The sequence below is a fragment of the Aptenodytes forsteri genome, unplaced genomic scaffold (genome assembly GCF_000699145.1).
Source record: "Aptenodytes forsteri isolate BGI_AS27 unplaced genomic scaffold, ASM69914v1 Scaffold241, whole genome shotgun sequence".
Lineage (NCBI taxonomy): Eukaryota > Metazoa > Chordata > Aves > Sphenisciformes > Spheniscidae > Aptenodytes > Aptenodytes forsteri.
The window spans coordinates 9,395,040-9,421,337 of NW_008795252.1; the positions used below are offsets into that span (position 1 = coordinate 9,395,040).

The window sequence follows — 26,298 nt, forward strand, 5'->3', positions numbered from 1 at the left end:
TTTTACTTGGTTACTCCCAGCTGAATATTTTGTCTGGGATGTGGATTTGTGCCTTGTTTGGGGGTTTGTTAGTGGAAGCAGAGAGGCGGGAGGAAAAAGGATGAGGAGGTTTTCTCGGATGTGAGTTGACGTAGGATTTTGCAGGGTACCTTGTGTCTCCTGCCAGGTCTGTGCTCTTTTCCACTTACTTTGGGGAACCTGGGGACCTCAGGGCACTTCTTGGTTTTACAAAGTTGATTATTTTTTTTCCACAGTGACAGAGCTAACTGGGGCCACCTGGGGCCACCGATTGCAAACTGAGCAAATGTAAAGTAAACTCTGTCTCAAGGAAATGCTATGCTGTGGTACAGCGTGGTCTGGAGGCAGGGCTGGTGAGGTGTGAGCAGGGTACGTGGGATGTTGGAAGCAAATGCTTCTGGTGATGTATCCCTCCTGCTTTGGTGGGCTCACACCATGGTATGATGGTGAAGTTTCTTCTCTGTTAAATAGCTTTCTCTGAGTTTGCTAGCTTGTGGGCCGGGTTCTCATCTATACTTTCCTACTGTAGAACCACAGTGAGGGTCAGCCTCCCTGTTTATAGTGTGGTGTGCTAGTGCCAGAGTTGTTATCTACTTTTCACAGGCTTAATAAAATCAAGTGACTTAGGTTTTCTATTTGGTAACGTCTGCATTTGTGAGTATAGGAGCATGGGGAAAATGAACTAACAGGAAACAAAACTGCAATGTTGTTTTATCCTACCAGGAATACAAGATGTGCAAAGGATAAATATCCTGTTGCTTGCCGGTGCTAGAGTGCGCTCGTTATACCTTAAGTAAAGGTTAATCCATTTCAAGCCTGGGTTAATGCTATGCTATCCTGACACGCCAAAATGATCGGAAGGCCCATTTTTACTCTATTAGGTCATTTCTTGAAATAACTTAATCACAGATGCCAGCATGTGGTCAACAGTTGCTCTGTTTTATTTGGGTGTGTCAACGTGCTGTAGGTTTTGCTCTCAGACACCTGTTTTATATTTATCTTTTCCCACCTATCAAGGGAGAAAGAGAGTGTAATATTCTATAACAGACTCAATACGGAGAGCAGAGCCAAGTTCTCCAGCTTTTCAAGAAGTGTCCAGTATGGGGTACATGTTTGTGTGAAGAATAAACCCCTTAATTTTTAGTAGAGATTATTAACAGTTGTCAGCTCTCATCTTTCTTTAGTAGAAAATTGAAGGGGATAAAAGATTGATTAAAAAATAGAAATATTGACATCATCATAAAGCAGCTGTAGTGCTATTGAAACCTCATTGTATATGTATAGAGAGATACATTTTTATTCTCAGAACTCCGGCGTCTTGCGCACTCCAAAATACACAGCTAAAATAATATCTACATAATGCTATAAAACGCCTTTATTTGTGACACAGCAGCTGCGTTTCTGGCAACAAATATCTTATTGTGGCACCAAATCCAATTAAAAATCCACAAGATGAAATGCTGTCTTCACAGAGGGTAGCAGGCAAATCCAAAACAAAAAACCCAGAGCAGAATTAAGCAATCTTCCTGTCTGATGTGGATGTGCAAGTTTTCTTCTGTATGAAACTTTTAATCGGTTCACCTTAAAAGGTATGAGGATCTGCTTGAAGATCATAAACGTAATTTGGGATTTGTCTTCCTCAAAATTCCCTGGTGAAATAGAAGGATTACGTAAATAATGGAAAGGAAGTGTATGTACTTCTGTGTAATTTTCCAAAACCAACCCCAAAACAACCTGAACAAATGAGTGTGTGGCTGAGATGCTGCTATTTGCGGCTCCACTCCGTGAGGCTCTCCTAAAGTGCCTCAACCCACTTCCAGGTAGAGCATGAGTCCTAGGACAAACTGCTTTGCTTTTTTTTTTTTTTTTTTTTTTTTTTAAAAATCTCCTGGGTTCCCTAGACTACCTGCAAGGGACTCCGGACTGCCCTAAGATGTCTTTTGCCAGTGTTAAAAGTGTTTTTCTAGCCCAAGTTCTTTGGGTTTAAGATGAAAGCTATGAAAGAGAGCAGCCTTTCTTCTTTCTTCCCAGTTTTTAAGTGCTCAGTAACCACGTGCCCTGACCTATAAGTACTTTGTCTACATGGGTAACGTATTTACAGCTGTGTAAGAAGATTCCCCCCCGAATTTGAGAATCCAAACACAGGGAGCTCTAACAAACAGCCCCAGAAAACGCTCGTTTCATCGGTGGCATGGCACAGAGGTGGTCGGAAAGGAAACAAACAGAAAGACTGGTTGCCTGATGGCCTTGTGGTGGGGAAGGGTTTTCTATTCTTGGTGGTTGGTGGTTGCTTTAAAAAACCAAACAAACAAAAAACCAGCAACAGAAGTTTTCCATTTAAAATACGGCAATTCCATTATTTCATTTTCATGCAATGATTTCTAGAAGTCCCCCCAGCTGTCCACGTGTAATTTTGTTGAGCGGCTTTAAAATTCGAAGATATTTAATGGCTATGTTCTATCCTTGAAACAGCTTCTCCTCTGGATGGGATTAGGGGTTTTGTCCACTTACTTTTTCATATTATCCTGTCCTTTTGGTAGCACCTAGCATTTCTGGAGTCTGAAATTGTCATAGAGTTGTGACATGTCCAGCTGTGGGAGCTGCCTGGTCGTCCTCTCGCTCCCCCCTTTTCCTTTCCATGCTCCGCTCCGCCACCTCTTCCCTCCCCCAGGCTGGGCTCAAGTCCGCCGGAGGTACGTTTTCCTCATTTATGGACAAGTGCTGCTGGGTGAGCTGCCCGTAGCCTGCATAATTCTTTGCTGTGATTCACCCTTTGTTTTGCCAACATCTTGTTATTTTTTTAGAGAGTGGGTAGTAAGTCCTCCTCCTATCTTGGGATAATTTTATAATACAGTTTTTTAATGGAGTTTCTTACATCTAAAGAACAGTGCCTTCCCTGTGAATTCTATAGCGTCTAAGAATTTGGAGATGGAGAGTGGGAAAGAGGAAAATCTTTTTTTTTTTTTTTTAATATATTTTTTTCAAGTGAGTAATGATTTGACATTCTCTGTTTCAGTACATGTTACCATGGCGATGACTGCAGGGACTACAACATCCTTTCCCATGAGTAACCACACCCGGGAGAGAGTGACAGTGGCCAAACTTACGCTGGAGAACTTCTACAGCAACCTAATTATACAGCACGAAGAGAGAGAAACCAGGTACTGGCAGTGCTTCCTCTCACTCCTCTTCAGCTTTTCTTGGTTGGCTTTTGGCGGTGTTTGTTCAAGGGTACTTTGATCCCCATGCACGGAGCAGTTCTCAGAAGTTTTTCTGTACTTGGTAGCAAGGAGCTAATCCCCGAAGGGCACAGGCTACCTTTCAGCTGCTGGCTGTGCTGGTAGACCTGTGAACATCCCCTGCTACTGCACCAAGCAGTCACTGAGTGACGGAGGACCTCCACTTTTGGCATTCTCGTACAATTTACCTCCTCATCAGATTATTACTACTTTGCGGAAACCGCTCTATGCAGGGTCTTATTTTGCAGCACGTGTGAGGTTTCTACTTCTGCGTTTGGGGTTGGTGACCTCCGGATTCCTCCATGCTTGCCACAGGGAATCAGCTCTACAGAGGTAGATGCTGCAGAGCTGCTGATGGGTGGTAACTTGGTTTTGTGTAAGGCAGTGGCTCGTGGTGTCTATTCATGCTCTGCAGCGTGGAGCTCATGCCAAGACTCATAAACCCTGCAGAAGGGAGTGTATAGGAGGTGGGGAACAGGACTGATAGGAGAGGTGTTTGACAGGGTAATGGGGTAAGGAAAGGAGGCAGAAAGCTGGGGGTGGCCTGGGGTGGAGATAAGGGGCAGTAAAGGCATAGGGTGGTGGAGGGTTTGAGAGGCTCTTGGGTGGGCAGAAAGAACTTTGGGGATAATGTAATACCCACCTCTAAATTCTTCTTGGGTGGTGTTGACTGGTACTCCTCGCGTGGGAGTATGCGTTGGTCCTGTCCACTTTTAACTTCTCTCACTGGTGCCCAATTCTGCCTCCAATGTGGTGAAGTGCTACTTGAATTAAGTGTCAAAGCACCAAGCATTTGATTATAATGAATGTTGTGTTTCAAATTGTCATAAGCATGTGAAATTATCATTCCCCTGGTAATACGTTTTTAATTGAGGGGTTTTCAGCCAAGCAGCAGGGTTTTTCTCTTCATCATACTTAGTCATTATCCCATGTAATTGAGTCGCTTATAGTTAGGAGAATAGACTGTCTGCTGAGGGCCTTTAATTTAGGGGATCCTGCTGTACTTCCCGAAGTGCAGAAAGACACCAGCAGCCTGGCGCCCGGCCTTCGAACTCTCGGCTGCTGCTAGTGGGTAACCAGCTTTCTGAAAGCTGCACCCTGACAGTCGTAAAGAAGCATCCTGCGGGTGGAAAAAGAGGGGCCCAGCAGACACGTTGCCACGTGCTGACCCCCTGCCATCTGTGGGGTACTCCCAGGCTTCGCTCCTGGCTCAGACCCTCCCAGCCTGGCATGGCACCAGCCTGGAGGATCCCCAGGACCAGTGAGCCCTGGCCCAGGCAGGACACTGGGAGGAGATGATGGCGAATTCAGGAGGGTGGAGTTAGTTGGCACGAGGGTAAGGGGAGCAGGACCAGGTGTGTGACCAGGGAGAGGTCAGCAAGGCTGAGACTGGGGGTGAAAGCTGGAGCTAGCTGAAGTGTTGGAGGTAGAACTGAGATAGAAATGGTGGAAAAAACCATGTTTATTCTGATTCATAATCCTAATCAATAAAAACAGCCTTACTTCAACAAGATCATATGAAGAAATATAAGTCATTAGAGTGATTATATGTTTGGACCTTTAATGCCTAATTCTGCAAATACATAATTATGTCCTTAAATTTGCTTATACATTTTCGACAGCTTTGGTCACAAATGAGTAAATGGATGGAGTGGGCAGTAAGTCTTGAAATTTCCATTTGAGGCAAATTCTTTGGTATCTGGAATATGTGAAGTAAAGGTGCTGTCTTGCTGTGGTGTTATGTTTGTTGTAAATAAATAACAAAAAAGCAATCTCCTGTTTCTCCCCTTCGCAGGCAGAAGAAGCTAGAAGTGGCTATGGAAGAGGAAGGCCTCGCAGACGAGGAGGTAAATACTACTTAAGTAACCTGTGAAGAGACTGCTTTGCTTTTGTCGCACTACTTCAAATTGGCATTTGAGGAGCTTACAGAAACATTAGCTAGCATGACATTAAGTTTTATTTTGTAAATGAATGTTGCCCCTGTAAATAACTTGTTTATTAGGGAAGCTGTGAATATGCTTAAATGATACTTGCAGTAGCTAAGGCTTTTCTTGCCACCCTTGGTCATGAGACGTATGGCCGCAGCAAGTATGTAGCATGCTTTTCAAAGATTAAAATGGTTTGCCATTATGTTTGGCACGAAAAAAAGGTGAGATGTGCTTGGAAGAAGTGAGTAGAAAGCAAAAATGCTGAACCATTTTTTCTTGATTTAAACAATAAACTGGGCACACCCTTGCTCCATTTGGATACGGATGAGGAGGGATCTCTGTCCATTTGGCATCCCTCAGAACTTTGGTCAGTAAGTTGCTTTTCTGAGGTTCATCACACCATGGCTGCCTGTACTGCCTTCAGGATGGGCAGGGAAATAAGCAGGAACAGTGCCTCAGTCATTTCTGAGTTCGCGTGGCTGCCGAAGTTCTGGGAAGAGGGAAAAAGCGAGTGTGGGTGCGTAATGCCATCTTGTGGTTTTAAATGACACTGTCATCCTAGTGCAGAATCTGGCAGGTGCCTGATCGATGGGTCTCTCTAGCAGTCTCTGAGATCTGCTCAGCATCTTTGGGAGCACAGGTCGGCGTTTGTCTTCTCTCAGGGTGAATCCCATTGACATTTTTATAGAACAAAATACATGACAGGGTTTGGACAGATTTTTCTTTCAAATACGAGTGTTTCCCTGCCCTAAACCGAATGGATTTTGCTATAGATAGCGTAAGTTGGATCTCTGCTGCCTGTTAGGCTGCTTGTTGCCTGTCATCACTCTTTTTGGTGGGGTGCAAGTTTCAGCTTTTATTGATCCTTCACACTGCCCAAAAACAAGAGTCCTTGCCTCAGATGGTGACTTTGGCCTTTGGACTGATGTACTTCAAACCAGTATGATTTTTTTTTTCATTAATTTTTATTACTGTTTCTTTATGTCTAAGTAATAGAAAAACCAAAACACACACACGCCCCCCAAAAAAAGTGAAACTGGGCCTGAGGGCTCTATAGAAAAGACCTTGCTCGTGGATCATACTTTGAGAAATTCAGAAAGACTTCTTCTTTTACCTATTCTCTGTAATCCTAATGGGAGGGAGAATACTTCACAGGAAGGGAGATTGTATATCTTGACTTTCTAATGTCAAATGACTTATAAATTTCTGTGTATGTGTCTCCTTAGAAAAAACTGCGCAGGTCACAACATGCTCGCAAAGAAACAGAGTTTCTGCGACTGAAGAGGACTAGACTTGGCTTGGATGACTTTGAATCTTTGAAAGTTATAGGAAGAGGAGCATTTGGGGAGGTCTGTGGCATTCTTGCTTGAACAGGATATTAAGATTGGATTGAACATTAAAATGAAGCATTTTAATTACAGAATAAAAAGTTCCAGTTGGGGAGTTTTATTGCAGAAGAACAGCTATTTGAGTAACTGTATAAGTGTGATAAGTCCAGTAATGAATTACATGCACCGATTTCTCAAGGCCCCTGGAAAGGCCCTTAGTTTCACACAGCTTCCTATTAGCCCAAACCGATGTTGCCCGTGTGGCCCCCTGAAATGATGGATTTGCAGTTGCACAGCTCCTCTTCGTAAACATTCTCCCTGCCTTGTGTCACATCACGGTTGTATCCGCTCCTGAATTGTAGCGTACACAATCTCACAGCTACCTGGAATTAGTGTGCCTGCTAACGTTTCCTAAAACAATAACTACTTCAAACTGTCTGTTCATCACCAGCGTTAGTGTTGTACATGGTGTAGAAATATTTCTTTGTTCCGTGTGTTTTTAAATGCTTAACAAAATAACTTTTCCGTGCCCAGCAATTTTGAGCCTTCCAGTAGATTCCACGCTGGGGTCTAGTTTCTGAGGTAGAGAAGATTGATTGGGTTATACTTCTCATTATAGGTACGCCTCGTTCAGAAGAAGGATACTGGTCATATTTATGCAATGAAGATATTAAGAAAAGCAGATATGCTGGAGAAAGAGCAGGTTTGTGTTGTATAAGTCCCCTAGATTTCAAACTTATGCTGTCTAGAAAATTGCCAAAGTTCTTTGTGGCAGATACTATTTGGTCATATTTTCCACTTCGAAAGCCCCAATAATGGTATAGCAGTCCAAAGCTTCTATGGAGTTGCTACCACAGTACACAAGAATAAGTAGAAGTTAGGAAATAAGGTCATGTAACAGCATTTTGAAAAATGTTTTATTTACAACCAATTTGGAATAGTGACAGAGATTCCCCCCCCCTCCTTTATCAACGCAGATCTTATAGTACTTAATCTGTAAAACTGCATTTCAAGGAAAATGCTTCTTGAAAAGTAATACTGTGCCAAAGTAAAAACTGAGAGTACTCAGTGTTTTGTTTTGATGGTTAGATACCAACAGATGTCACATTGTTCATTGGCTTTGTTTTCCTTTGTTTTGCTTTTTAGTTGGGTCGTTTTGTTTTGCTTTGTTTTTGTTAGTTTGGTTTGGTTTTTACTTTTACTTTTTAGTTAACAATTCACTGCAAATTCCTGGTAGGACACAGCAAGTACTTTAGCACCACAAAGCAAAGAAATCAAGCGTGGATGTCTCAAGCGAAAGGGCAGATAAAAGAGGGCTTTCCTTACCTGTCCAAACCATACCCATCATTTGCTCTTGTATTACATTTCCCTGCAGTGGTACTTGTACTACTTTTTTTTTTTTCTTTTTTTTCCTGGCGCAGACTTTTTGTCTCCTCAAGCCCATGCCCTGAATATAGGCAACCAGAAGAGCAGCGTGTTCTGCACAGCAGCCAGGATGTGTGTGGCACTCTGGTTGAAGCCCTGTCCCCATTTCATAACCTGATGTGGCAAGGAGGCTGAGCTCACACCCTCCATTTAGTTTGGGACTGTAATCTTCCCTGGAGAGTGTTTATCTGCTGTAATTTTCATTGCCTGGTTTGTTCAATGGAAAGCAACACAGGACACAAATACAAGAAAATTAAGATTCCCCCCCCCCCCCCCAAGCACTGGGAGATATCCTGGCTGTTTTTTAAGCAAGGTTTTAATATTATATTTTATAGCTACATTGAGGAGTGGAGGATGGAAAGAAATATTTTTCTAACGAGGATAGAGCTAGATAAACCAAAGTTGCAGTGCCTACTGCAGCGAGAGAACCCATTGCTCTGTGAAACCCTGTGAAAAGAACACACAGATGTAAAGATGCTCCTGGCCAGTAGAATTGGGGAAGAGACGCAGAAGACTCTGTTTTGCTGCTTATTGGAAATAGCCCTCGAAGCTGGAATAGTGGTACATATTTTCTCTCCAGAAGTTGCTTTCTGGCATATGAATAATGAAAATCTTACAGCTGTCAAGAAATACCTTTCCATGCATATGTCTTTCATTTTCCTTCGGGAGGAGTGCACATTCTAGTGAAACACACACCTCTCTGCCAATCTCCATTACTCTTAGTTTCCAGTGAATTCATGGGGTAGCAGCTCTCCGTATATTTTTTTTCAAAGCCTCAGCTGGGACTGGAATATCCTGAGCAAGGTCAGATGTTCCCAAACTCACTTGCCGAGGACCAACATCAGCGGCAGCGGTGGTCATATCAGTTCCGGGCCAGCTTCATGCACATCGCTTGGAGGAATGGCTCCATCTTCTCTTCCCTTTTCTCCCCCCTTAAATAGCCCAAGACCCTTACCATTTTTGCACTGCTTTAATACTAGCCACTGCGCTCACTGCTACCTGCCGTCATCCGTAAGGGCTGAAACTCATCCCAGCCCTGTTCCCACTTGGCCAATGCACTTGCCGTGCAGTTCAAGTAAGGTTCGCCGTGTACACACGCAGGACCAGTCTCCGTGTACCGTCTGGAAGGGGTTCACGCACCATCAGCAGCGTGTACAGTGTGGGTTTGGGAACTAGGCAGTAGTTCACCATAACGTAAATCAGGCATTTCTCTCTTTTCACAGTGTTGAAGGAATCGGGTTTTGCAGGAAGTAATTAGTTTAGGCACTCTGTCACCCTTGCTAGAGAAGATTCCCCAGGCTTATCTTGCCAAGCTTAAACTGTGAGATATCTGTGTAGAGGTAGCTATTAGTTTTTTGTTTCTTTGTATACGTATATGAGAAATCTGGTAACTTCTGACAGTAATCATAATGCATCTACCATTTTACCTCTTGGTTCTTGCATTCTTTAAGACCCGCTCTGGCCTTTTCCAATAATTTTGTCAGTATTTGCATCTTGACTTGCACATTATATTTTTGTCTGAGCTTGCAGTACCGTATAAAGCTCTGTGATGGTCAGCTTTCTAATTTTTTCAAATGTTCCTATTTCATTTTAGGGCATAGTAAAAAAGGGAATTGCACTTTTCCACCAGCTTTTTCAGTTCTTTCCAAACAAACAGAAACAGCTTAACAAGCTATGTTTTGTGTTTCTAGAGACTGCTTCTGGAAAGTTGTGTGAACAGTTATTTCCAACATTGAGTTGACTTCTGTGGGTTTCTGCTGGGTATTTATTGAGGACTTTGTAGGATCTAGTAAAAAACCTATGAAAAATATGAGTATGAAAAATAGCTTCTTCATTAAAGATCGTGAAAATATATTGTAGGACTAGGACTATAATACGGCATTCGTTGTTGAAATATTTAAATTGTCCTTTAATAATAGTATTTGTAAAAAAATTTTAGGTGGCCCATATCCGAGCAGAAAGAGATATTTTGGTTGAAGCGGATGGAGCCTGGGTAGTGAAAATGTTTTACAGCTTTCAGGATAAAAGAAATCTTTACCTGATCATGGAGTTCTTACCTGGAGGTAAGCTGTATGTTGTGGTGTTAGGTGATAGAAGTACTTCTTCCTTGGCTTTTGTTGTCAGCTTCACAAAATGTTAGAAACAAGCATGCTGTGTAATTTGTTATAATAAAAAATTTTAACGTTGTTTTAAATGAAGTCCCAGTAATGTAACCACTCCGGATTTTTAGGGGAAGGAGAAAGGTTATGGAGGGGTGTTAAAACAGACTTGGATTAAATAATTATTCTGATCCAACGTTCTGCTTTTTACTGCTGAAGCTAGTAAATACATGCAATACACAAAGCTAGTAAAGACATGCAATACATGTATTATGCACTAAAATTCACTGTATCTTCCTGGGCTATCCCATTAAAATTCCTATCTAGGATTTTCAACAGTTTTACATCCAGTTTACTAAAAAAGTATGTTGGGTTTGTAGGTCCTTGCAGGAATAGTTTTATAATTAGTAGCTATAAGGCCAGCTACAAGGTTAGATTTGGATTCTACTGGGGTTTCACGTAGAATTAGTCTTGTGATTAAAATGTTCTGATTTCTAAGCTGTATTTTCTGCTCTTCGCTTAGGTGACATGATGACCTTACTAATGAAGAAAGACACCTTATCAGAAGAGGAGACGCAGTTTTACATTTCTGAAACTGTGCTGGCCATAGATGCTATTCACCAGCTGGGGTTCATCCACAGAGATATTAAACCAGATAACCTTCTGCTGGATGCTAAGGCATGTCATGTGCATGTAAACTGCCTATGCTTTAAACATCTCAGTCTGCAGAGAATGCCATTTATAGTGGTGCTAATTGGTGGGAACCAGTAGTGCCACACCAGTGATTTTAAACTAGCTGGAGTAAAGGCAGAAAGTGGTCATTCTCTTTTTCTTGTAGAAGACTAGTATATTTAAAACAAAGCAAAACTGCTCTTGTTTTTTGTTGGAATGCCTTTTAACCCTTTTAAGGCTTTTAAGGAAAGCCTTTGAAGTGAGAAGTCCCACTTAGGGTGTCCAGACGCTCATGTTCATACACATTAAAAACTGATATGCTTAGTTACTTCAAGACGAAGGAAAGCAAGAAACATTCAGACGAACTGATTATTTAGCATTAATTTCTGCAGTTATCTCATTTGTTTTATTACCCACTCACCAGTGGAAACACTCTGTCTGTTAGACTGACTATAGCGAGCCATGAAATGGACCCAGTAAGCATCGTACACAAATCTGTAGACCATCTAGCACTGATGTCTGGAAACCTGATTAAAAACAAGTTGCCATCAAAACAAAACAAAGGAATTTTGTCCTGGAGGCTTTCTCAGTCTCAGTGTTATCCAGTTCAAAACAAAAACCAGGCAAACTGTCTGCCCTCAGCTGTTGCAGAATTGCAGATGTAACCATTCCCAGGGGGCGATAACCCTTTTGAGAGAAAACACACTCCTGCAGTACATCAAGAGTCAGTCATTATTTGCCTACTTGTCCTGGATTAGGTAGTCCTGTGCGAGTCCATGATGGCCTGAGAAGGCAAGTGCAGTTACTAAAACATTCTTTTTCGAGCACTATCTTTCTAAATCATGTTTTTATCTTCTCTGATTTTTTTAGGGTCATGTAAAACTGTCTGATTTTGGGCTATGCACAGGTTTAAAGAAAGCTCACAGAACAGAGTTCTACAGGAACCTTACACACAACCCACCGAGTGACTTCTGTAAGTATAAGGTGTCCTAGTTAAACATTTAAATAGTTTTGAGCTGCAGCTATGCCACATCATAATTTATTTCTGCTGGGTTAAGCAAGATTGGTCAGGCTGATTGCATTTAGTTGGAAAACTGGAAATGCATGTTCCCCAGGACATGGAAGCATTTCACAGGAAAGAAATTATGATTTCCGCAGTGTTAATGTATTTTTGCACATTTGTACACAGATACAAATATACATAATGTAATGTATCTATATTTTAATGTATTTTTCATAACAATGTTAGTGAAGTTACAGAAACACCCTTTCGGAAGGGACATAGGTTTCATGTGCCGACTTACTGAAGTCAGTGACAATCTCATGAAGCTTTTCATAGGAGTAGAATTGTTTATTAACATGCCTTGGTGACACATCCACATTAGTGCTTTATTCTACAAATGTAAAATTCCTCTGCAGCTCTTTTTGGATTCCTCACTTCTTGCTTAAAAAAACATCGCCCGTAGCTGAATATACGTTGCCAGCTGCAACAATAAGTGCTGCTGATCTCAGATCAATCTGTAAAACTTTTAGCAAGTTCTAATTTAGAATTGCTGATCGTGTGTCCTACTTACATGAGTTTCAGCTGCATATTGGACAGTAGTTATTCATTTTCCCATCTCCAGTTATAATCAAGTATTTGTTTCTAGACTAAAGCATTCTAAAGATACAAAATAGTTATTCTTTGAAAACAGAATGTTATCAATCTTTTCTTTTAATTCTCACAAATGCATTTATTATCTAATAACTATTTTGTAAATTAGCATTTCAGAATATGAACTCAAAGAGAAAAGCAGAAACATGGAAGAAGAACAGGCGACAGCTGGTGAGTTAATAAAATTATGTATAATTTTTTCTTCTTTTAAGCTATTTACAGAAAACGTTAAATAAAAACTCAGCATTAACGCTGCTGGTTTTTAAAAACTGAAAGGCCCTCATCCCTTACAGATGTCGCTGTTCAAGCTCCCAAAATTGCAAATAACTCAAAAGAAGGTGGTTTAGTGATTCCGGTTGTGGAATAGCTCAGAGATCAGGGTTGCTTTGTCTGTCTGTTTTCAGAGCTGTGACTAGCAAGACCCTGCTCTTCTCTATGCCTTTGTTTCCCTTATGAGCATCTGGACTAACTAACCTCAGGTGTCAGCAGCCGCTTAGCAAAGCTGTATCTTGAGTTTGTCTCCTAGACTGACCTGGTATTGACACTGTGCATGAGCTCCTGGGTTTAATTCCTGCAGTTCAGTGTCGCAAGAAGATGCATAGCTGCGTGGTTCTTTTTCAGAGAATTGTGGGGAAAACTTGTTTTTCCTGCTGAACGAGAATATGATGGAAAGGCAGTGAAAGGTATTGGCACTGGAGTGCCGCAGCCTGGGTTTAAAATTGAAGAGAGGTCAAGTAATAAAGGGAGCTCTGGCATTAACTGAATCAAGGGAAAGTATCTGTCAGCCAAGAGATTTCAGAATTTCAGCCCTGCTCGTGATTTTCACCAAATAGCAGTTGCAAAAACCTCAGTTTTCAAATTTTGGAACTTCTTATTTTGCACACTCTGTTTAAAAAGTGATATGCTGCAGTATTCCCAAAAAGCTTTTGGTTTGTTTTTTCTTTCCTCGTGAGACATAATGAGATTACATTGCAACCGTGCTGCCTCATAGGGGCTGTATTTCACACCCTTACTCCTGCTTGGAGTTAGATCCCTGAAAAGACTACATCTCCAGGTCAGTAAAGACTGACATGGCAGAACTGTGTGGTGAAGCTAGATGAATCATGAGACAGTCCAACAGAGAGAATAAAAGGCCAAAATGACAACTTGTATCGACACTATTTGAAAAGGAGCCATATTCTTGGTTTTCCATTGGTTCAAAACTAAATGTGTCAGCTCTGTTCAATAAAATGAAGTATTTTGTTTCTGGTCAGACAAATGAAAGTAAAAGATTTTTCTGGCAAAACTGGTTTTGGTGGACTTTTTTGGTTTTGTGGTTTTTTATTGGTTTTTGGTTTTTTTCTTCCCCCCCACCCCATGCACAATTTTCCAGCAGTAAAGAGAAATTCCCAAATAGCTCAAGATTTAGTCATTAGCCAGAATCATCTAGGCTGCACATTTAAATGGCTAAAAGGATGGAGCCTGGGTCTAGTAAAAGCTCAAATTAATTTTGCAATAAAGACATGGTAATACATGGAACAGCTAGTGTATCATGAGTGTCACACATGGGAATCTACCACTGGTTATCCCATTAAAAAAAAAAACCCAAAAACCCAAAAAAACAAACAACTACAACAACAGGACTTTTCAGGTATTTTAGTAATGCAGCTACCTGAAACTTTAGCTAAGATGACTTTCTGATATTGCAGTGGGAATAGTCTATGATTTTGTCACATTTAGGAGGATGATTTACTTTCAAGGTTCTCTCTGCTTACCCATGTAAAAGAATAATGTTCTTGGGATTTTAGATACTGTGAATTCTCAAATTAAGCATTCTTGTCCATCCAAATAACAAGATCCTATATGTGAATCCCCAGGAAAAGGTTTTGCAATGTGTAAAAACCTGGTATTTATCTTTTAAGGAGTTCATTCTTTTTTTCCAGGCATATTCTACTGTTGGAACCCCAGACTATATTGCACCAGAAGTATTTATGCAGACTGGGTATAACAAGCTGTGTGACTGGTGGTCTTTGGGAGTGATTATGTATGAAATGCTCATAGGTATGTTGAAGAGCCCAACTTAAGAGTCATTCAAAGGGTTCAAAGGTAACAGGGTCCATTAGTTCACCGAGTCTGATCCCCTGCATAGTGGAGGTACCAGAATTTCATTCAGTTCTGCCTGAATTAAGCCCCAAATTCAGCTTCCAGAAAACTTTGAAGTCCTCCCACCTTTCCAAGAAGACAGCAAGAGATGATGCCTTAGTTAGTTGTTTCAGTGAATAACTGTTCGCTATTAAATGTTGTTGAAGTTCAGTCTCGTTACTTGGAAGTAACGAAATAACCTTTAGTGTTGCATTACAAAAGAGAAAACTTTTGGCTAGTACTACTTGTTAGATTTGGGAGCCATAGTGGCAAAAGCAGAGGCCCAGGTCACTTTCCTCTTCTGGGAAAAGCTTGTTAATTTTTCTATTTGTTTGTGCAGGGTATCCACCTTTCTGCTCAGAAACGCCGCAAGAGACTTACAGGAAAGTTATGAACTGGAAAGAAACGTTGGTATTTCCTCCAGAGGTGCCCATTTCAGAGAAAGCAAAGGATTTAATTCTAAGGTCAGTAACAAAAGCCCACTTCTGGCCACTCACCCAGACATAGTCGTCTTCCATTAGGTTAACTTTCTGTTCTGCATGAAGGAAGCTTTAGATTGGAGGAAAAGTTGGTTTCTTCTGTGTCGCCACCCTTGATGGATTTTTTTAGTCTTTTTCCCTTTGCCATTTGTTTAACATGAAGGAATAAGCTGTAATAATCTTGATTTGTACCACAGTATTAGGAGAAACAGAGCAGACTGAAAAAAAGAAGGAAAAAAGTGATTAACACACAATTTTTCTCTTTTCAGAGGGAACTAGAAAATAACCGTTCGACAGCATTTAACGCACTGAACAGAAATCTTTGGATGTTTTTGATTTACTCACTTTTTCCAAAATGACAGTTTTTAATCCATTCAATTTGCATTGAAGTTTTTGTGAGGGGTTTTGGTGTCAAGGTCAAGCAGAAATGCTCTCTTGTCCTGGGAGGTTTGGAGGGGATGTGGTTTTTGGCTTTGATATTTTTTTTTATTATTATTATTTTTTCCCCTATGCTCTCTTGGGAGGTTTGGAGGGGATGTGGTTTTTGGCTTTGATATTTTTTTTTATTATTATTATTTTATTTTTAAAGATAGTATTACAAGCTTACACAATTTTGTTACAGGCAAAAAGGGGAATGTACTTCATAGACAGAGCCAAGAACTAGAGTTTTATTATGAGTCCAAGCAGTGCTCCGGTAGCATACAACAAACATAACAAATACAACAAACGGTTATTCTTAATCCAGTTACAGTGATACTAACGGTTCAAATTATTTAATTATTGCTAGTCCTCATTAATAGCTTGTGTATAACAGTTTTAGTACGTTTTCAGTATCTATTTCTCTAGTGTTCCACTTAACCTTTCCTGCATGCTGTCAGCATCCTGAGATCTTTGCTGGAAAGAGTAGTGTGTTGCTGCTGCGGATTTCTTCCTCCTCAGTCTTGGCTGTGTTTGGGGCATTTTTAGATATTTCAGGCAGTTCATTTGTTAACATGTCTTGCTCATGAATTTACTTATACAATTACTAACTTGAATTTATTAGTTTTTCTTCATATATGGAAGGATTTAAATTAGGGTAAAACATCTTTAGTTATAGACAATTTACTAAAATGAGGTCAAAACAGCAGGTCAGGCAACAAACACCTGGCCATTGGGTACTTTGTCCAATACAACTTGGACAAGTTAGACAACATATATTTCAACTTAAAGGAAGTTGCAGACAAAGCTAAAGTTTCTTTATTTTTATGGATACAGATAAAACCAAACTAAAATAAGCTCAGGTTCAAAGCCTGACAAATCCTGAGACCTGGTCTGGCTAACTGTTGTTAGAAGGTTTGAGGTCTATTGTTAGTACTTGGCATCAACCAACTGGCTGGGCTGCAGTGGAAATACAAGCAGTTTTTTTCTTCTCCCAAGTGACACCCAACTACAAGTAAAAGAACATTACAGATTGTAATTGGAGACAGTTTATAGCCTAACTTGCTACGTTACTAAATTACCTGCTGAAAATTTCACTAACTAGCGAGAAGGTGACCTTTTTTGTATTGCAATGTATTGATGTGAAAAGTGCCTTGGGAATCTGGATGATGTGATCGTGTGGAGAGATTATGAGTTCAGGATAACTAAATCAACAACCAGAGGCTTTGCTCATTTAGGCAAACAGGATTTCATTTAACAAAGGCCAACTGACTTTTAGAGCAACAGGAGGCCCACATCCCCATGCTACCAAGTACTCCCCATTTCCAGGAGGTCGTCAGGTGACTCCACACTTGGCAAGACCAAGCTTTTTGTTTGACATGGGCGTTTTTTCCTGTTATTGTAAACCTCCCTCTTCGTGTCACTGTTGACACCTTTTGCCATCCTCAAAGAGACTGCAAGGACAGTGTAAAAATATAAAGCAGTTACATCTTTGCTAACACATACAAAAGATAGCTAGGATTTAATGAACTCCTAGGCTAAGCATTGGTATGCTCACCATCTCCTTGATGAGATACTTCAGAGTCTTTTCCAGCCAGCTAGGCATCGGTCCAGGCAGGCGTCAGTCCAGAGGAGAAGGGTCAGCCTCTGCTGCTCCCTGGAACAAATCCTGATGTCACTGAGTTGCTGTCGGAGAGCTTCTACCTTCCTATTTTTTTCTTCTTTAGGATTTTATACTTTTCCTTGTTGGTGTTTTTCCTCCTGCCCACTTAAGCAGGTAACAGTTCCCGTCTCAGCAATCCTATCTCTGTCTCTAGTTTCACCTTTTTCTTTTTACTTGATGCTATGGACTTTCTCACAGCTGCTTCTCATAAATTGACAATTTATTCTGGAGTCTGAGCCAAGGTTATGCAGCTGGGCCATATCAGAAGTAGGCCTTGGGTCTTTGTACCACCAGCACCTGGACCTCTAAGGAGAGGGAGGCGGGGGTGACAGGGAGAATAGGGACATGGCATGTTTTGAATGTGTCTGGCTCATTGTAGTTCCAAAGTGTGACATCGGAGAGTAGTCCTATTTCATGAAGTGTATCTGTTCCTGTTAGTTTGATTTTGAAACATGGATTTTAAATAGTTGAGAACATGCAGAGGAGCTTTCAGTGGTAGGGACTTAAGCCTCCACTCCAAACTAATCTTCCAAGGCTAGAGCTTGCAGCAACTTTTCACAAACCTTGAAGATGGGGATGCAACAGTTTAGAAAAGGTGTAAGTTACTGTCGTCATAGCTTTTTGTTTTGGGACTCTAACAATATTCTGCTTCTACTATTTCCCTTCCCTCCTAGATGCAACGGGCTGCTTTTATGTTACCCCAAGCGATGGAACAATTTGAAAGAACTTCCTCAAATTCCTGATACAGGATACCACAGTAGTTTTATTTGCTGTTGCTTCTGTCTGCATTTATCGTAACATTCCCTTTATTTTTTCCACTTTTTTAGGTTTTGTATTGACTCAGAAAATAGAATTGGTAGTAATGGAGTAGAGGAAATAAAAAGTCATCCGTTTTTTGAAGGAGTGGACTGGGGACATATCAGGTATGTATATATACATATACACACACACACTTTATAGAGAGAATAAAAGCCATGAAAGCAAGAATTTCATGTACTATGTGGTCAAGGATAATTATTTCCAATTTATCTTTTATTTTAAAAGGCAGCTACTGGCAGTAGGTGGGTGACAGCGAAGGTTTTCAGGCCTTGCTGACATTCATAGATCTGATCAGAGTTTAACTGTCTTGAGATGCCCCAAGAGTGCCCAGGATGGAAAGAAATTGTGGAAGGGTGGCTGTGTTATTCCTGATGTATATGCTCTGATACCAGCAGAGAGCTCTTCTTCCAGTAGTAATAGGCTCTGCAGCTGTTGCTATAATTGACTTTTTTGTAATAGGAGCACAAGAAAAGCAAACTCTATTCTAAAAATGCAGGGGAAATAGATGAATGAAGAGGAGAGGCAGCAAGCAGGAGGAAAACACAGGGCATGTCTTTACTGCACGCTGCAGATACTACAGCTGAGTGAACCGGAATGTCCACAGAGTGCTGGGCAGAGGCACTGACTCACCTCAGAGTCGCAGCCTCTGTGGCCAAATTCTGCTGAGCCAAGCCTGGGTAGAGCACCCGGCCGAGGCAGCTGTGCAGTTCCAGTCTGAGCTTGTGCCTGCAGCTGCTGAGCTACATCTGCACATACTCAAAGTGGTAACACCCTTAGAGCAGACTTCGGTGGCCCCACAGATGCCATCATTTCAACTGAAAGTTACTGATCAGCTCTTTCAGGTTTGAGGTAGTCTGCTCTTTCAGTAATACTGCAGTTTTCTACATGAAAATTCATATTGTGGGCGTGTCATTGTCCAGCTTTTGTACTTCTCATTTCCTCTGGTGCACAAAGCCTCATTTAACTTATTTTCAGTATGGGAGACATTAATAAGCAGCAAAAGCAGTAACATATCTGTTAATGCCACATTTGGCAGCCTGGCAAAATGGTTTCCCTGTTCCACCCAGAAGTGGATTTAATTGTAATTGTAATAATTACAAGCGTAGTAAGTTTACAGGTGTAAATTAATGACTTTCCCACAGTGCCATGTTCCAGTTTGAACGCTTTCGTGGGACAGATCACTTAAGCAACTTCGAAAGCCACCTTCAAACTTCTTAAAGGGCTGCCTAATTGTTAAGCTAATAAAGCAGTAACATGTCAGAGCCAACTCATTTTGGATGAGAGATACTGGCGACTGAGTGTCAGAAATAGGAGCTACAGTCAAAAGGTATTTGGATGAGGTCCAGGCTGATGAGCGCTGGAATTGTAAAGCAACACATCTGATGGCTCCAAATGCAAGTAAAATCCTGCTTGGCTGGGTTTATGAAACGAAGGTAACCACAGTGGTTCTTGGTGACAGCCAAGATCGTAGCGATAGCTATATGACAGGTAAGTGTGGAATGCTGTTTCAGTTAATGGGAGAATTATGTTTTCCCCAAGTTTGCCAGGAAGATTCTAATGCTAGATAGGAAACCAATAAATCTCCCCATGATGTCAGCAAACAGGCAAGTCAGATACATCTCTGATGGACTCAGTGGAACCTTTGTGCTTTAAATTAAAGGGATGTTGTAACTGTAAAAAGCTAAGTTAAACAAAACCAGAACTTAATGTATCTTTTCCTAGCATTCACTATTCTGGCATTTATTTCTATTTGCAGGGAAAGACCAGCTGCAATCCCTATAGAAATCAAAAGTATTGATGACACTTCCAACTTCGATGAATTTCCTGAATCTGATATTTTACAGCCAGGTGAGGCTGCCATTGTAAATTCCAGATTTCTATCTATGACATGCCAGAATACTCTGTCACAGACATAGACAGAATACTTGTCACCATCCCTGGAAGTATTTAAAAGACGTGTAGATGAGGCGCTTAGGGACATGGTTTAGTGGGCATGGTGGTGTTGGGTTGATGGTTGGACTCGATGATCTTAGAGGTCTTTTCCAACCTTAATGATTCTATGATTTATATACTCCACGGATGCTTTTGTTGTTGTTGTTTATATTCATTTTTCTGATACCCTAATCAAGGTAATACACAGACTTGATCCAGAGACTTTCTTTCAAATATAAATGTAAACCTATGATCTCTCATAGCTTCTACTTCCTTAGGACTTTGGAGGAAAAAAGAAAAGCCCACAGATTTTAACAGTTAAATCTATTAGTAAAAATGGTTTGCATATATAGTGAGCACAGAAAACAGTCCAGTTTTCTACCATACAGTCTGTCTAACCAAAATTCTGGTAAAACATTATGCACTGATTTGCTTTTGATCTTTAGTGACTTTTGAGTTTCATGCCAAACATAAATGTTCACATATTTGTGGGCAAAAACTTTCAGACAGATGACTATTTAACATAGTGATTTATGAACCTGAGTGGCTCTGCAAATCACTTAAGGGTTTTTTTTTTTTAATTGTTAATTTCTATTGGCAAGTAGTAGGAAATTTTTATACATAAAAGGCTTGATTCTCTGACATGCCAAATTCTCCCAGCTCCCACTGTTTTCAATTAATTATTAATGGCTTAAAGGTAGGCAGATATATAACAATGATTAATTGATGACAGGTAAGTGTAGATGTGCTAACAACCATAAGAATTATCAAAAAGCTGGGTTTTTTTTCTGAAATGGCTTTTATTTAATGGCAAGGAAGTTTGTCCTTTTAATGCAAAAGCAATCTCAATCTCCAGTGCCTAAGTTAAGCTGTTTAAGTCCATATTTGGATAACGCCAAGTAGATTTGTATTGGTTTTGGCATTTCAGACCCACTGAAAATGTTACTGTACATCTAGATACCTAAATACAAACTTTGATATCCGTGTGTTTGGCATCTTGAGTTGAAAATACTGTTATAGAACTCTAAAAGCAGCAACCAGAGAGCTAAATGTAGAAGCCCGCTGCAGTAAATGTCCGTGTGCAGCACACCAGCCACGTGGGCTGTTCATAAAATAAAAGGAGGCTGTACAAGCCTCGCTGAAGCTATAAACAGGTAGGAAGTCCTAGGAGAATAATATATGCGTGATATGTGTCATTCTCTTGGGAGAACTTGGATGTATCTTTTTCTTCTGTTTGTGGTGAGGATAACACTGTATGTACATATGCATTTGTTGTGCGTGGAGCATCCTAAATGTTATGTTTTTCGTAATTGTATAGTCTGTGGGTGTGTTAGGGGTTCCTGTCAAGGTATGGGAGCCTGTTATGGCGTGTAGGCATAGTAAAAAAAATCCAAAACCTAAACAAACAAAAAAAAACTTTTTCCACTTTAGAGAGATATGCTGAAATTATAACTCTTCTCAGACCACTGACAAAAGGCAACTGACGTGATTAGAAACAGGATTTCCTCAAGGAATTTCTGCTGACTAGAGAAATGAGTTCAGGACTGTTTATGTCAGTGCTCTGTGAAAAGTCCTCTCAGAAGCAGTGCTGGTTTTAATTGTTTTGTTTTTACTTTTGTTTCTAAATTCTAGTGCCAAACACAACGGAACCTGACTACAAATCCAAAGACTGGGTTTTCCTCAATTATACCTACAAGAGGTTTGAAGGGCTCACGCAGCGTGGCTCGATCCCTTCCTACATGAAAGCCGGGAAGTTGTGAAACAAAACACAAACCCACAAAAGAAATAAAAATACAAACCTCAGGTAGCTGCATCACCAGACCCGCTTGGCGTTAGTTATCAATACATTGACTCTGATGCGCATCAATTTCACAAGGAAATTCTACAGGATTAGGATTTCTAAGACTACTACAGGAATTAGTTGGCAGTGCCAGCTGGCTTTTTTTTTTTTAATATTTGAATATTTTTGTTAACTTTATTATACAAAGGTACTGGAATAAAAGGAACGTACATCCCTATAACTGCACTGCCTATGTGTGTATAACGGTTAATTATGCCTCTCTGTACTGTGGCTTTGTTTGTACTGTAAACCATCTAATCCACCCAGGAGTAAAACGTATCATTTTATGCAGCATTGTTCTTATACTGCTTACCTGGTGGGTTTTAGATATGCAGTATAAAAAACCATTGCCCACATTTGCAAAATTCTCTGAGCAGTTGCTCAAGGGTGTTCCAGTTGTGGTCTGCAGATACCCCATGAGTGTGGCAACATTGGATTATTTTAAATAGCAGTGTCCTGTGGGGCCTACTTGTACCCTGACTGCCTTCGCTCCTCCCCACTGGAGGGCTCTATCAGCCAATTATCCCTTCTTCTCTTTCTTCCTTTTTCCACTCTGTGTGGTGGTGAGACAGTCCCTGTGACCTGTTTAGCGGTATTTCTGCTTTAAATGATAGCTGATGGGTATTATATTTTAAGATGATGATACCGGTTGGCAACTTCAGAAGAAAAAAGGAATCTGAATAAAAATGATAAAGATTTTTAACAGAAGGGCATTTTTTTTTTCCCTGATCCTAAGTCGTGTAAAGATGGCAGGGTTTCCAGGACCGCATTCCTGCCTCTGTTGTAAGGCAGATCATCGTTTTGCTACTCATAATTCAAATAGCCTCTTCTATCTGTGCAAAACATATTCTAGAAAGTAATCAAATTGCTTTTTCTTTTTTGTCTGCCTAAGAAGTTCCAGGCAGAAGGGATCCTGCTCTAGCCTTTTCTTTCCAGAATATCCTGTAGCAGCCTCTGCCAAGCCAGAGGAAATGGAGCACCCCACTAGACTCAAACTCTCCTGTGGGCTCCATCTTCTTCTAGTATCTCCATCTAATGTGGACCACGGGATTACCATGGGATCAGCTGAGTCTGCAGCCCAGTTTCCAGGAACCACAACCAACCACGACTGAATTGGGCAGAGCATCTAAATGCTATTCTCCCCAATCTGCAGGTCGGTGACAAACTGACAGCAGAGAAGGGTCTCCTTCTCCTAGGTCAAGGAAACTGAAGCAGAAATCCCTCCATATGCAGGGTATGGTTTTGCTTCTCAGCCCAGCAGCAGTTCAGGGCTGAATTGCACTCCTCGAACAGTTTGCAATTATCTGGTCGCTGGCAAATTTATCTGTATCTCTGCCTGTACTAGCATATTATCTGCAGTACTTTGAATCTGTCACAATGTAGTAGAGATTTTTGATGTCATTTTCTGGTTACAAGAGATTTACAGCAATGAACAATTGCCCAGTAATTGGACAAGCAGAGTCACTGTTGCTGTCTTCCTCCTCTGAACGCAAGTGAAAGGCACTCTAAAACCTCTGCAACGCCCATCGGAGTGAAGCACAGGATGTTTTGGCATACAGTAGGAAAGACTCCATTAGACTAGCTTTTGCAGCAAAATGGAAGTGACTATTTATAAAGCCATTACAGAAATATTTATTGCTGTTAGGCACCATGGTATCAGCTGTTCTGAATTATTTGTATGCTTTAAAAACATACTGGAGTGTTCATCTGCTGCATAAAAGACCATTTACCAGCAAGATTTCTGTGCATCAGTGGCTTACTGATGTGCATGTAGTCTTCCCTGATCCAACAACTACTAGGTTCCTCAAGGGCTTCAGTGATGTCTTTCCTCCAGTATTTTGTCTCCCTTCAAGCATCTAATATCTGTTCTTTATACTGTATTTCTACAAAAAATTTTAGTCTCCGGCTCACCAAAGAGGAATTGCCAGTGCCTCAGGGCCCATCCAATTTATACAGTGTTATATCAGAACACGGCTAAGCTAAACTTTTGCCTAAATGCTGGACTTAGTGGGAACAGCTCATTGATCTCCCAGTTCTTCTTCCCAGACCTTACACTAATTAACACCCCTTTACTGCCGTTGGGGCAAGATCCCTCAGAAATTCTCCGGTGTTGTTTTTAGCCTTGTCAATGTAGTGAAGCTCAACCCGTTATCCATCCAAAGACAGTAACGCACTTAAATCCACCTTTACACTTTCAGACTTCATTCTACCCGTGCCCTAGCAGCTTCTGAGGCTTCTCAGGAAAGGAAATTCCTTTTTTACGGCCTTCAATCCATTCTACCAAGACAGAGGAGCTTGCAAATTTGGCCTCAAAGGACACTGCTATTCAAAAGAGAATTTTTATTAGTTTTCATTTCCAATCTCATTCATGGGGCACTATGTGCACCAGAAGTGGAATTCCTGCGAACAACACATTTCAAAAGACCACAGTAACGCTACTTGCATAATATAAAAAGAAGTCTTTGCTTGAACTTGCTAAGACAAGATAAGTTTCATGGAAACTGCAAATGCTCAGTAATACTGGTGATTTTTTTTTTTCCTGTGGGGTTTGGGGGAGGGGAGATAAATACACACTTAATTTAAAGCTATCTATTAAACAACTATGTCTGTACATACTCACTGGTTTACAAACTTGGGAAAAAGCTCAACCCTTATATTCGTAACACTAAAGATAATACTCATTTAAAATTGCAGATGATTAATCATATCAGTGCTCACAAAGGAGTTATATCCATAGGGAAACAGCCTGCAGCCTATTTAGCATACTGTATTGTGTAGTTGATATTTTTTTTTTTAACATAGCATAATTTTAATCAGTAAGTCAAGTTAAACAAAATATTAACTACTGCTTTTAGGATGATAGATTTTTATTTTTTAAAGGTGAAACTGTGACACTGTAATGGATTAAAGAGAACAGAAGGTTAATCTACACTGGCTTTCAAAAAATGGAAGTGCAACATATCTTTTGCTATGTTATTTTTCTCTTATTCCTTTGGACGGTTGTGTTTTTTCCTTTGGCGATGTTTGTCAGCGTGCCATTTATTTTTCTTATTCTTGGAGTACCAAAGATCCTGAAATGGCTTGATGATTACAACCATGTGAAAATTTATTTTCTTGAAGTATGTTTTGTTAACTTTTGTCAAAATGTGGAATTGTGTATGCAGATTGTTATCGGAGGTTTGCTGGGAAGTTAACCTATTCCAGCAGGGAGAACTTGAGTGCATCGATGGAAGTGGTGAGCCTGAATCCAAATTCTGGATCTGAATACCCTGAAACTGGGGAGGAAGCTTGGATTGGGAAACGCAGCTGAGCTTTTGCACTTTGTTCCATCTCCAGTCAGCGTGAGTGAGTGGCCTTAGGTACAGGACATCAGCAGAGGTTGTTTCATGTGCAAAAGGAGTTAAAAAAATTGCCAGCATTCAGAAATCAAATATTGTTGATACTGCATTTGCACTGTTAAATTTGCCTTGCTGGAGAGTTATATAAGTGTTATTTTTATAGGTCAATTGTTAAACACCTGAGCCGTTGGATACAGTATGGAATAATAGCATCTGACGTGGGTGAATTCACCTAAGTGCAAAGGGGCTTGCTGAAAGCTCTCCACACTATGAAGACAAATGGGCATAAGCAGTACAAGGGGTGTTGTGTCGGCTCCTTCTAAAGAGGTGACTTTCCTCCTCTGCAACAGCAAGTAGGGAATACTGCAGTTTAGCCTGGTTATACTCTAATGCTTAGGAAGTGCTCTCACTTTTTCAATAATATGAGCAATTACAAGCGTTGTAACATACTGTACCTTGTCCTTTTAATGTTGATATATTACAGCAGCTCGTTCTTGGAGTCGAAATGGCAACTGCTATATTTTTCCTAGACTGTTGCATTAGTTGTGGTTGGGAAAGTTACATAGAAGCATTATAAAAATTTATATGAGGCTTTTTACAGCATTTGAAAATAAAAGTAGCATTCTTTTTGTAAAGTTGCTGGGTTTATTTTTTCACGCCAGTGTACTGGATTTATTTCTCTTCCGGAATGGGAGACATCTAAGGAATTGAGACACTATTTTGTGTATTCTTATTTTCAATTCCATGGACAGTGAAAACCCACGTCGCTACTCTCAATCAGAAAGTAGCGATCGCAAAAATCGCTCAACTTGTACCAACTGCAGTCACGTGAAGCTCCTTCTAAAATGGTTATTGCTCTTCACAAGAGACTTTTCTTCTTCCCTGTAGACCATAATTTATTCAGGAAAGGCTTCCACGGGCAGTTGAGTCCTCTGATTCACTATAGAAACAATTTTGCCCTACTGTTACCCGTTCCTCCTCGTGTTTAGAGCAGTGGCAGCAGATGCAGTTGTGAAATAGTCACGTAAAAAAATTATTACGGAGTTGAGCAGCTGAAAGCAAAGAGGAGCCAGCAGCTGGTGACTGGCCTTCTCTGGAGCTCTCCAGTGAGTAACAGCCTTCCACTTGAGAATTGCTGCTCTCAGTAAATGATACAATTTTAACAGAATTTTACAAATTCTATTTAATGGGATTACACTTTTCTTCCAGTAACCAGATATTATCTCACAGAACTACATATCATAAGGAAATGCAGGCTTAGTTCTTTATCTCTTTGCATTACCAAACTCAGTATTCCTCAAAAATACAGCACTTTAATGGCAAATA

At 40.5% G+C, this 26,298-nt stretch overlaps 1 protein-coding gene across 2 annotated transcripts; it reads left to right on the top strand.

Moving 5' to 3' along the window:
- The first annotated feature begins 3,038 nt into the window (after positions 1-3,038).
- STK38L (serine/threonine kinase 38 like) lies at positions 3,039-25,607 on the top strand. 2 transcript variants are annotated; one of them, XM_009279034.2, is made up of 14 exons: positions 3,039-3,179; positions 5,053-5,104; positions 6,412-6,534; positions 7,133-7,216; positions 9,878-10,001; positions 10,561-10,715; positions 11,580-11,682; positions 12,473-12,534; positions 14,286-14,403; positions 14,825-14,948; positions 17,871-17,966; positions 19,619-19,710; positions 21,427-21,598; positions 24,515-25,607. In XM_009279034.2, exons 1-13 carry the CDS (start codon positions 3,046-3,048, stop codon positions 21,552-21,554), a joined length of 1,395 nt encoding a protein of 464 aa, XP_009277309.1. In that variant the 5' UTR covers positions 3,039-3,045; the 3' UTR covers positions 21,555-21,598; positions 24,515-25,607. The 2 variants fall into 2 exon arrangements, with proteins under 2 accessions (XP_009277309.1, XP_009277308.1); XM_009279033.2 differs by having other exon boundaries at positions 21,427-25,607.
- Positions 25,608-26,298: the final 691 nt, after the last annotated feature.